Source organism: Pelmatolapia mariae, linkage group LG20 (genome assembly GCF_036321145.2).
Source record: "Pelmatolapia mariae isolate MD_Pm_ZW linkage group LG20, Pm_UMD_F_2, whole genome shotgun sequence".
Lineage (NCBI taxonomy): Eukaryota > Metazoa > Chordata > Actinopteri > Cichliformes > Cichlidae > Pelmatolapia > Pelmatolapia mariae.
Genome location: NC_086244.1, coordinates 37,832,706 through 37,845,284, shown reverse-complemented (window position 1 = coordinate 37,845,284; position 12,579 = coordinate 37,832,706). Strand labels below are relative to the sequence as shown.

Genomic DNA, 12,579 nt, shown 5'->3' with positions numbered 1-12,579 from the left:
ATTCTGCGATCTTTATATGTGTGCAATAATTACAGCGCTAGCAATACCAATGCAATTTCTTAAGACATTTAGCATGATTGCATAAACCTCATAATTCCCCATAAAAAATCCTGTTTCCGTGAGTCTTTGATTTTCCAGAGATAAAAAGTGTCTTCTTTTCTTTCCCTGCAACTATCAGATTTTACTGGTACACCCACAAGTCTTTACATAATTCATCACATCCATAGCCTATCTCTGTTTGCTGCATCGGGAAAACCTGAAAGAAGGAGATGAAACATATGGTATTTTCTTGGCATTGATCATCTCATAGTTTTCCACTGGTGATTTAGTGTTGCTTGTATTTTGCAGATGAAAACAAACCAGAGAGAAGGAGGCACTGTTCACTTCACATTGTGCTGTGTGTGCATGTGTGTTTCCTCTTCTAAGGTAACCCATCCCAGCCCACCTCCCTCCATTATATGAGTCCGTACCAAATGAATGCATATGCCATGGCACTGAAAGCAGTGGGAGAAATTATCCAGGACTACGACAGTGATAAGCTCTTTCCTGCCTATGGCTTCGGTGCTAAGCTGCCCCCCGATGGCAAAATCTCCCACGCGTTCCCGCTGGTAAGAAACACACGCACGGTTTAAATGTAGAAGGCAAATATGCACAGTTCATCTGTGGCAGGGTGTGGTGGACTAGAAGACGCGGCCGTGACACCAGCTGTTTGTACAAGTTGAGAAGTTGGCTCATCTGCCTGCCAGCAGGAATCTCTCAGGATCCGCTCCACTTCCTCCCGGCTCCCTCCCGATGGGACAAACCAATAGAAAATCAGTGGCTCTGAAGCTGAAGTGAAGTACCTACCTGTGCTGTGAAAGTATTGATTGCTGCGGTCTTACAGAAGTGCTTCAACAGACAGGACAACTGCAGGATTTTTTTAAAAAAATAGGAAAACTTCTTAGAAATAACTACTACTTAAAAAAAAATATGCATTTATTTCTCTTTGGTTCTATTGTTTTCTTTCTGTAACAATGTTTTTTGCATTTAACTTATCTCACTTCTTATGACCCAGAGTGTTTCAGTTTGAAGACCACAGGGGCAACAGTCCTTTCCATTAAAAAATGTTTTTTTCCCCCCCAAAGACTGTGCAGTGATCACCGCATATAAAAAGTTGACAAGGGGAATCTGGCTGATCAAAGTGATTTAACATTTGGCATTTTTATCCATATGCCTTTCATCACGCTGGTTAAAACTGGTTAATAACGGGAACAGAGACCTGACAGTTTCCCATCTGTTTCCAACCATGCATTTTTGGATCATATGTCAAAAAACTAAAAAAACAACTGAAGTTCTTGGACCTTGTAACCACTGAAACAGCAGCGCGCTGGTGATGTTTACATATATGCCAGGATGGGAGAAAAGTGCAGATGGTTGTATGTATTATTTACTATGTTACTGGTTGGAATGTTCCTGTGTAATATTACTGTTTGGAAGGAAAAGGACAAGAAAGTAGTTAGCATTAAACATTTAGCTAACATTTGCTAGCTCTTTAACACTGGTCCATCTGCTGTTGGTTTCAGGGAGATTATAGTTAGCGTTGTGAAGTAGTAGTGACAAAGGAGTAGTATTTTGATGTCCACATAACATGTAACTCATCTCCAGTGTTAGTTAAAATATTCCATCACTGATAAAAAGGGTCACTTTTAAGAAGGAGGGATTGGTGCAGTTTGACCACTCCACTTGTATGATGAGGTTTGAAGAAGCATGTTATATTCTCCACTGAATGTGCAGAATATAACACGCAGTGCCATGATTCCAGTTTCAAAAGTCTCAGGCATCAAATCTGGTCAAAAATGACTTGCAGGTAGTAAAAAAAAAAAAAAGGTTTCTTTTGTCCTTCTGGTTTCTTTAAAAATGTGACATGACGTGGAAACTTTGAATAGAAAATATCTATCTGTGCTCATGTTTCATGTTGATGAATGCTTCAAGGACAGAGGAAGAAAGTGCATTTCCTAACATTTGTATGTGTTTTAGAAACCTTTAAAACTGGTTACTTGCTGTTTGTGCCGGAGCTGGGCAGCTATGTGAGAAAGTAGCCATTTTTTTAGTTTAAAGAGTGAAACTGACTGAGGTTGTAAATGTGTGTACTCTCTTTTTAAATGAGATTCATCACCCAGTGATGAATCTAATCAGATTATAATCAGTTAAATGTAGATAGATTTGATTTTATCAAAGCTGACAGCAGCATATCCAGCCTGTGTATAATATTTAATATACACTATATGTGCACTGCATACTTCATTAGGGCAATGTCTGCTGTTTGTTGCAGAATGGTGACAATGATAATCCAAACTGTGTGGGCATCGAGGGAGTCCTGGAGACTTATTTTCAGAGCCTGAGGGCGGTGCAGCTGTATGGACCTACTAACTTTGCACCTGTTATCAACAAAGTAGCAAAGTAAGTTTGAAGATGGATGTATGCGGTAAAATATTATATTTTTAAGTAGTAGGTGTACGTAGTTACATCAAATTAGTTTTTAATAATTGTGTGCTTATATCTTGATCATTTATAGGCTTTGTGACTACCTTATATTACTGATATAAGGTTACAGCCTCCCATCAGCTAATCATTCTGTGGCACCAGAAAATAATATTTTAAAGAATATTTAAAATATTGAGTTTTTGTTGAGACCACTGCAAAGAAAACTTCAGATGTAAGCAGCTGAATCCGGAGAAGTCCTTTCATTTCATTTACCAACCAATATTTTCAAAGCTTCTCTTATAAATAATTTCTAGACAAAATTGTATAATCCAAAATTGTCAGTTTGCCAATTTCAGAAGGTCGGCTACTCTATGAAAATTGTGGATTATCTGTGTTAAAAAATGAAAAGTGGTTGATCAATTTTTTTTAACAGTAAAAATTAAACTTCCAGTTAACGCAGAGATAAACATAGTTTACACATACACTTACTTTTCTTGTAACCTATACTGTGCACAGACTATGAATCCTGGAGAAAGCTGTGAATTTGAATAGCATTAAGATTATATATATATGTGCAATGCTGTTTGTGAAAGTTTGGAGGTCAGAGGTTTAGACAGGAGACAGCTGTGGAGAGGAGTTAAATATCATTTTTTTAAAACAGGGATATATAATAATAATAAAAAACTTTATAATCTCTTATATTAAGTTGCAAAAAACAGTACGTCTAGGCTCCTGGGCTTTGTAGCTCTATGGATACCTATTTGGTTCATTGTATGTATAATTTGTGCAGCATGGCATTTTATAAAGTTGGAAATGAGCCTGTTACACAGGGGAATTAAGAAAATCTGATATTCTGACGTCCTCAGTAAGTACCAGTACTGATCAATCTTATGTTTGTACATCACCCTGGTGTTATCTGCAGTCTGATGCAGGCAATAACAGTGGAGTCAAAGACTAAACAAATGACAAAAAAAACCCGTATTGTCACTATGTATCGATATTTTTTATGGCTTTGACACTTAAACATATTCAAAAAGTAAAAGCACAGGAGACACAGGAAATGTGTAAATCTTTTTTTTTTTAGTATTTCAGAATTTCAAGGTTAAGATTCTTTGTGCAAATAGCCGTTATATATCATGCATCGTTATTTCTAAAGTGGTTCCAAGATGTGTTACAAAAAAACGGGAAAGAAAAAGATTGTGCTGCCACAGTAAATTGCATGTTTTTGCTCTGGTTGTTAGAGCAGAACAGAATGTTGGATGTTAAAACTTACGTGCACTGAATGATCAGTTGTCATCTATATAGCCCACCCTGTGTTGGAACGCCACCTGCCAAGCAGCAGAAGGCATTAAAGTGGTGCTAAGAGAATATAAATAAAAAACTCACATACTCACAAAATCATCCTAGCAGTATGCTACAATCCCATTTATTAACACCACACCCACACACAATTACACACAAAGGCACAGAAACACTGACTGACACAGATTTATACTGCTTTCATCAACACAAAACAGGGAAGTCAGTGGTGATAGATTCTTCCCTCTAACAGTAAATTCACAAGCAGCAGGTAAAAAACACACGCAGACACATCCAGCTTGAAACTCATTTGGCTTCATATCGAGTTAAAGTTGATCTTTAGCGATGTGAATACATGCTCTTGTTTTCTTATCATGCCCCATGATGGACAGGGAATGAAGAGCAGTGGAAAAATGAGAAGCGCAGTTGCAGGATTTTATCTTTGGGGTGCTTGTTATTATTAAAGGGTTTCTGGCTCAGGGTTGTAGTTTTAGTTTGTTTGATGTGAGTGGATGGGCCGCTATGCTGGGTAGAAGATATGAAGTCCACTTTTTATTGCAGTAACTATATATAGTTTAAGTCTGTATTGTGTTATAGCAAGGCAGGATTGTGTAAGAGAAATAGCAGTCATTGTCAAGCATATTTTGCTAACATTATCCACCATAAACATCGGTCATATTAGGTGTCGGCAAAACTTTAGCATTTATTTATTTTTTTGTTATTAAAAAAAAGTCATTTATTAGTGTATTCCTTTGTAAGTGCTACAGAGCCTAGTCCCGCATTAGCATCTACTTTAACATAAATAAAGTAGAGATTAAAATAGGAGCTAAAATGCCTTATTTCACACAGAGGATGAATTGAGGCTCAGGATAATCTAAATTAATCTTTTTTCTGTTTCTCAGCTGGTAGAGCAGGTCAGCTACTAACTGGAAGGTTGGTGGTTCGATCCCAGTGTGCTCCAGTCTGTATGCCAAGTATCGCTGGGAAAGGACCCCCATGTTTCTCTCCATTGCATCCATCGGAGTATGAATGTGTGAGGAAGGAGGATGTTAGATAGGAAGCACTTAGAAACAGCGTAGAATGGGTGAATATACAAGTTGTGTAAAGCGCTTTGAGTGCTCAGATAGAAAAGTGCTAAATCAGTCCAAACCAGTCCATTTACCATCTACAACAGAAAGTAGAAAAAGAGCCATTTAAGTGGCCTTTGTGTCCAGGCAAGCTGTTTGAAATGTTCAAATCTATTATCAGTTCAAAATGTGTAAAAAGAAATTTCTAAAGCTGTCATTTTCAAATTTTGTGTAATTCATGATTTCAATTCAAAATAATTTATATTTTGCATTTATATTTTGAAACTGCAGTTTCCTATGGGACTAAGGCAAGCATGTATCCAACAGCAATAGTCAACATGGCAGTAATTTAAAGAATGGATGACACATTTTATGACAGAATGATCACTTTCACTCTGGTACTTTATAATTGTCTGTTTTTGCATTTGACTATTTGATTATTATTTATTAATGTTCTATAGGAGCATTAATAATTCTATATAAGCTCTCAATAAATTTAGTTTTGTGTTTTTTGACAAAGCTTGAATCAGTCTCATCTGCAGCTCATTGCCCCAAAAACAGACAGGCGTTCTTATGTTTTCTTTGCACAGATTATTAGCTTTAACCTGTGTATTTCTATGTGTGTGTCTATGTGTGTGCGTGGGTGTCTGTGTGTCTGTCTATGCACATTCCCCAGCTGTGCAGCAGAGATTACAGATGGCTCTCAGTACTTTGTCCTGTTGATGATCACAGATGGAGTGATATCTGACATGGTCCAGACCAAAGAGGCTGTGGTCAATGTGAGTAAACAAACACCACATGTATACAACTCCCTTGCATGCATGTGTTAAAAAATAAAGCTGCAGGCGTACTGATGAATAACAGCCCTCTGTGACCCCACTGACTCTCCTGCATGTGGGGTGAGGATAATGTTTTTACATTGTTTGGATAAAAACGATTAGCATTCTTTGGTAAGAGCCTCTAAGTAAAGCTTTTCTTGAACGGAGGGGAGGTTTTTTTCATCTTTATTGACTTAGTGTTTGAAGAGGTCAGTAATTTCAGTAACCCATCAAATTAATTTTTAAGCAGTGTTTGGTTGGGTTCTGAGGTTTCTCAAAGCACACAGTGTAGAGCATTAAAAGCAAGCTCTCTCTTATTGTCTTCATCCTAATTACCCATCACGCAGTGCAAAGTAAATTTCTCAGGTCATTACTTTAAATCACAAAATGTAGGCTGCTGCATCAGGTTAATAGCCTTACCCAAAACAAGATAAAACATTTAACAAGTGTGAATCAACATTTAATTTCCCGCTTCTCACCCGAGGCTTTAAAAATCTAATGAGTTAATGTGGATCATCTTTCCTTTTGTCTGAACAGGCGGCATCACTCCCTCTTTCCATTATCATCGTAGGTGTTGGGCCAGCTGAGTTTGATGGTAAGTGTTTGGGTATACTAACAGGGTCTATTATTTATTTTATGGCTAAATGTGAAGGTGGAAAAAAAGTCCTATCCTGCCTGTTTCCATGTCACAGTAGATGACTTTCCATCCATGTTTTTATGCACATTTTCAATTTGCCCATAAAAATTGCAAAGAAGTTTTTGTGCCTCATAGAGGTGGATGAATGCTGACTCATTATGTGACAGATGACCAGCCCCTCAGCAGCTGAGGCCTTGGAATTTGCTTCATGTCGTTCCCCCTCTGCTCTTCCTCAACAGTTCCTGTCTGTCTTTACTATAAGATGCCTGCAAAAAGAAGCAAAACCCAACCAGTTATAAGCCTGTGACTGAAATCTGTATCAATCTGTCTCTTTGCTCCTCACCTATCTTTTTGTGTGATTGCTTCAGACTCACCATAAAAGCCCCATGACATTTGAGAGATTGTGAAAAAATGAGAGGCAGCCAGCAAGCTCTACCTACCGACCAATATTTCATAGGTTTTTTTGTTGTTTTTTGGGAGGGTTACTTGTTAGATAATGTGACAAAGGACTTCAGTTACTCTATCATTTCTTTTGGACAGCATTTTCTTGAGAAAGCTGTTTAGCCTCCTGGGCATTAGACTAAACAGAGCTGTAGCCTGGGTTTTAAATTTAATGAAGCATAAATCATGGAGAAAAATGTGCGTCCCAAATCTCAGTGCTAACCTCATTACGCTCATACACTAATTTCCAAATTTTGCATTGTCATGTTTTTAAGACCTACTGTTAATAATGCCATCATCTACATCAACTGTTAATCAGCTACATAACCAGTGGCCTCGCCATTGTGTGGAACGTTACATAACATAAGCCTCATGTGAAAGAAATAGCACTCGCGATAGTCACAGCAGCTTTATTTAATATGTTTCATAGAGCTGTCTTTACTCCATGCACTCTATGTGCTGCTATTGTTTTGAGCCTTTCTTACAGATAATGGCATAACAGTCATTGCTTTGGTCTGCTGAATGATATGATGCCTGGTAGTACACACAAGACTCCATTCTGTAGGTGTCTGAAGAGATTAGAAGAGCTGTTCGTGATGCAAGACCTGCACCTATGAAATCACATCATCTTTTAAAAGTCTTTCACCCAGTCTGTTTTGTTGTCCTGCTAATTCTAGTGGTGGTGCTGTTTCTTCTCAGCCTCATATGCACACATCCCGAAAGCACCAGCACACTCACTAACACATACATAATGTATGGGATCATGGCTCTTGAAACACTGGGGAGTTATACCTCAACAGTTCCTCTTCTACATCTCTCCAGTAGCTATTACTGTGTGTCATGTGTCTGTGTCTCTATTCCTGGTCTCCTCTCTGATGTAACTTTGAAAAAGAAAAAGCATATGTACAGTTATACACAGATTTAACCTATTATTCTCAGTCTTAGTCTGTGTATAGATTTAGGCAGTTCTCAAGTCGTCTCTCTCTAACTCTTGCATTAGTAAAAGTAACGATTGCCCAATATTAGTTAGCTTCAAGTCCAACATGATAAGCTCAGTTTTACTAGTGACACTAGAGCAATTCTGCATTTCAATGCAGGATTCAAAAGAGAACTATAAATCAAGCTTTGGTCTCATTTATAATGAGCTAAAGAGCCCTTACCTTCACAGACCTGAGCTTGAAGATAAGGTACTGGCAGCCCTCATGTCCTGACACATTTGCTGCTACAGCAACAGGAAATAACTCTTTCTCTACCTTCTCTCTCTTGGAAAAATAACTTTCTAGCCTTAGCTACAAAAGACAATGCACAGTGTTTTTCTTCCTCTCTCTTTTTTATGATGCACCCATAGCAGCTTGTGTTCAGTAGAGCTGCAGCTTGAATGACGTATGCTTGTAAATTGTATGTGGGTGTATAAATAGACACTGAAATACATCTAAACTGAATCAAACACTTAGGGGTTAGAAGTCACTCAGATACAGATTTCTTTTAACCCTTACATTTTTATATTCTATACCTTTACATTCTGGTTCAGGTCAGTGTTGACCTCAGCCAAGAATTCTTTCATAAGTGTTTATACTGAATTCTGAACTATTTGGAAAGTAAAAACAGCCTAGTAATTGTTCTAATTCAGCTACGCTAGAAGGTTTTTCGAGCATGACTGGGCTGTTTATGGTCATGCCAAAGCATCCCAGTCATATTTAAGTTTGGACTTTGATTAGACCACTTTGAAACCTTTTTGAATTTCCGAGCCATTCAGAGGTGGAGACGCTGCCATGCTATGGATCGTTCTCCTGCTGTCCTTGATCACTTCAGCTTCAGGGCATGACCTAAAGTTCACACATTCTCTTTCAGGATTTTCTGGTAGAGAGCAGAATTCATGGTTCTGTCAATTACATCATGTTGTCCAGATCCTGAACAGCAGAGCCGCAGACCATCACACTGCCATCTTTAAGTGCTGCCATTGTGTTCTTTTTATGAAATGCTGTGTTAGATTTAAACCAATGTAATGGGATACACACTTTCCAACAAGTTCAGCTTTTGTCTCGTTATTCCAAAGAATTTTCCCCCAAAAGTCTTGGAGATCATCATCATGAATTTTTGGGTCTCTTTCTTATTGTCGAATCATGAACACTAACCCTCATCTAGTTCAGGTCAGTGTCGACCTGATTCTTTAGACAGTAATTGTGACCTCCTGGAAGAGTTGTCAATGCTCTTGGAGTAATTTTGGTAGGCCAGCCACTCCTGGGAAAGTTTGCCACTATTCCAAGTTTTCTCCATTTATGGCTGATGGTTCACAACTTGGTTGCTGAAGTCTGAGAAATCCGTGACAGTATTAATGATTTTGTTTTTCTTTGTTTGTTTCTTTTTCTTTAGATCGTGGCATGATGTGTTGCTGTCTGCTTCACTTTGTCAGACAGGTTCTATTTTTGTGATTTACTGATTCAGCAGGTCTGGCAGTATTAAGCCAGGCATCAGGCCTGGGTGTGGCTAGTGAAAGTGAGCAAAGCTCTTCAAAAATGTGGTTAATCTAAACTATCAACATAAAATCTTCTGTGCCCTGCATCTGCAGGATTTGCTCGTGTTTTCTACAGTTGCTGAAATGGCAGCTCAAAGTAGTAAAATGGTGTCTTCAACCTCATGACCCTCTGACCCATTAATCTCAGTTAGTTCAGGAAAAATGGATTATGATTTATTTCTTTGTGTTATTATTATTTTGTATTATATTATTTAATTATGTTGTAGGTGCTTTTGCTGGCAGGTGCAGATTTTATGTCTGGACCTAATGACCTTCTCGCCTCTTTTGGTGTTTTACTATTTGCTGTAGCCCGTGATCCTTGAAAGACCAGCAAGGTGCCCGTCTCTGCGAGAAGGTGGGCAAATGTGGTGTGGACACAGATAGTCACAGGTACCCATTCACATGGAATGGGCAGTTTTATAGTTTCAAGATTTACTAAAATCAATGTTTTCTACACTTGTGGATCTAAAATACATCTAAGTAGATATGGGGCAAATTTTCTGTATTTGGGGTTTGCATATTTGGAGTTATTTGGGGAAAAAATAATCAAATTTCATGCTAAAACAGTGACATTTGTGGTATTTTTACAACACGTTCTCATCCCAACACGTAACATACTGACGCTATGTGACAAATCGTCGATATGTTACGCGTTCGGAGGCATGAGAGCCGTTCGGAATGAATCTATACATGTAAATGTGTTTTACGTTCTGATCATGAATCGCTTTGGAAAACACTATCGGATAGAGTTAAAGTTAGGGTTAAGGTTAGGGTTAGGGCTGGAATGGACGGCTGGAGCCTCTGCTTTAAGCGTGTTACCACTGCAAGCGGCATTCTATTGGACAATCCGGAGCGCCTCAAAAGGACGCGGAAGGGTACCTTTAGCATTACTATGAGACACCTTGGGCCGTGACAAATCGTAGCTATGTTAGGCGTTGGGAAATAGAATGCTCTGTATTTTTGCTGGTGTCAAATGTCAAAACAGGTCAAATTTGACCAGAACACTAGGTAAGGATCAAATCTCTAATTATATTTAACAGTGTTTTGTGTGCATGCCCTATGAGCGTCTCCACAAAACAAGCAAAATAATAAAAAAACAAAACACTAATAACACTAGATTAGGCTTTCTTGAAACAAAACAACAAAAAAGTCAGACTTTGTAATGTCAGCCTCCATTTTTTCAGTTTTTCTGTTTATATGTAATGTCAAAAACAAAGTATCCAATAGTGAGAAAATAATATTTACCTTTGGTTTTACTCCAAAGAAAGCATTTATTGAGTTAAAAGTTCATATTTATCACCAAAATGCACATAACAAACGGAGTAGGAAAAGTTGATTGAGTTGATTGAGTCACTGAGATTTTGTTTATTTTGTTTGAGCACATGTGTGTATGTGCATGTGCGCATGTGTATGCAGTGTGTAAATGTGTATGCGTATGTATATATAGTTGAGCAAGATCTTCCCACAAGCACCGTGCACAGAATAAATCTGAACTCCAAACACATTTAATAAAATTCAATGAGCCTGACTTTGGAAAGGCACAAAGATGTGGTGTTTTATCTGACAAACAGCACTTGAATTTTGCTTGTCTTGATGGAACTCGAACAGGAATAGCAGCTGTGTCATAATTGGTTCTTTATGTACACCAGCTCTTTGTGCCCCCTCCTGAGAGAATAGCTGAGGAAAGTCAATGGACTCAAGTGTGCAAGCAGCTTACAGCCCACAAATCAATGAATGACTTTTCAGTGGGAACTGTTTGTGTGTGTGAGTGTGTTACTGCTCAACAGGGTGTGACAACCTAAAGTCTCCTCATTATGTTGGACGGCCCATCATTTTCTACTTGTTTAAGGAATCAAATGCTGGGATTGGTGGTGAAAGTACTCAGGCGTGCTGGGAGGTCGCGAGGTCAAACTGGTTTAATAGAACCTCAGAGTGTGGATGTGCTAGCTGCTGCACACGCTATGAACACGGTGTTATTTGGCTGCACGATGACAACCACTTAGTAACTAGAAAAGTTGATATCAAGTTCTTAATTGTAATACAGTGAATATTTTCTTGGTTTGTTCTTATTTATATAGAGACAACATCACTATTGTTTCTGTTATATTCCCTTAAAAGAAAGTAAGGAGCACATAGATGGTTTAATGTTTACCATGCTTTGGTGGCTGTAGCTCCGGAGGTAGAGCAGGTTATCTACTAATTGGAAGGCTGCTAATTTGACTCCTGGCTGCTCCAGTCTGCATGCTAAATATCCTTGAGTGAGACACTAACCCCAGGTTGTTCTCTGATCCATCCATTGCAGTGAATGTGTGTGAATGTTAGATAGAAGAAACTTAAACATAGAAAAAAGTGAATGTGTGAATGAGACACGTTGTGTAAAGTTCTTTGATTGCTCAGGTAAAGTAGAAAAGCACTATATAGGACCCAGCCCTTTTACCATTTATCATGCTACTTCCAGGTCCTGATTTCCACCCTGGCTCTTGATGTTCCTGCTTTTCATGTCATTGGCTGAGATCTTAGTCCTGCAGTGAATAGTAGCCTGTATAAGTTGACTGAAGTTGCACTTCAAGGCCTTTGGCCATTTTGGTTGTCAGAGCACGATGTGTTAATGAGTCTGTGCCTTTAGCCTTTGCTTTGCTTGCCAGTTTTTGTTAAGTTTCTTATGTTTCTCTTTCTGTTTTGTTCATCCTGATTGAACCCGATTCATCTTTTGTTTCTCTGCCTTCGGTTACAGTGACCAGAAAACGCTTTTAAAGGAGAGCTGCCATTTTCTGTTGATATTCTCCTGTTTTTCTTTGGTTTATAGGGAGGTTTCTGATGCCTAAGTCAATCAGTTAATCAAGGTTTTATTTTAAGTTAGTGTTTGCTGTGTTGCTTTGACTCTCCCTGAAATTAACTAATTCTTTCTAGTAATATGTTACTTCCCTTACCCCCAAACCTATCTGGAAATGCAACAACAACAGCGACTCTCTGTCTAATGTGTGTTTTATATCATTGTAGCACAACCAGTTTTTATGTTTCCATTATTTTTAGTTACGTCATTAATGGATTGGCCTGAACTTTGTTATTCTGGCTGTCAAGTCCCTTCTGCAGTTATCCCAATAGGTTAATAATTATTCTCCAAAATGAGTGGTGTGTTTTAGTTTTTTTAAATCTCACAGGTGAGAAGGTTTCATTTGTTGATAATGTTCAATGAGTATTTTAAAATGCTTCTCCTCACATACAAATTCCTGATTCATCATGTGTTGAAGTCCTCATATCATCATCTTAGTCCAATGGAGCATTTGGCTCTTAGAGTGCGGGGTAATTGTGGCTCCAAGAGTTTCCCAAAGTAGAATG

At 38.3% G+C, this 12,579-nt stretch overlaps 1 protein-coding gene across 1 annotated transcript in view; it reads left to right on the top strand.

Moving 5' to 3' along the window:
* Positions 1-12,579, top strand: part of LOC134618814 (copine-9-like) — a 108,478-nt gene that overhangs the window by 82,280 nt on the left and 13,619 nt on the right. Inside the window, exons 16-19 of the mRNA XM_063464395.1 lie at positions 427-608; positions 2,312-2,439; positions 5,506-5,608; positions 6,185-6,242. Of these exons, the coding sequence (XP_063320465.1) occupies positions 427-608; positions 2,312-2,439; positions 5,506-5,608; positions 6,185-6,242 (471 nt within the window). The remainder of the gene's footprint in view (positions 1-426; positions 609-2,311; positions 2,440-5,505; positions 5,609-6,184; positions 6,243-12,579) is intronic.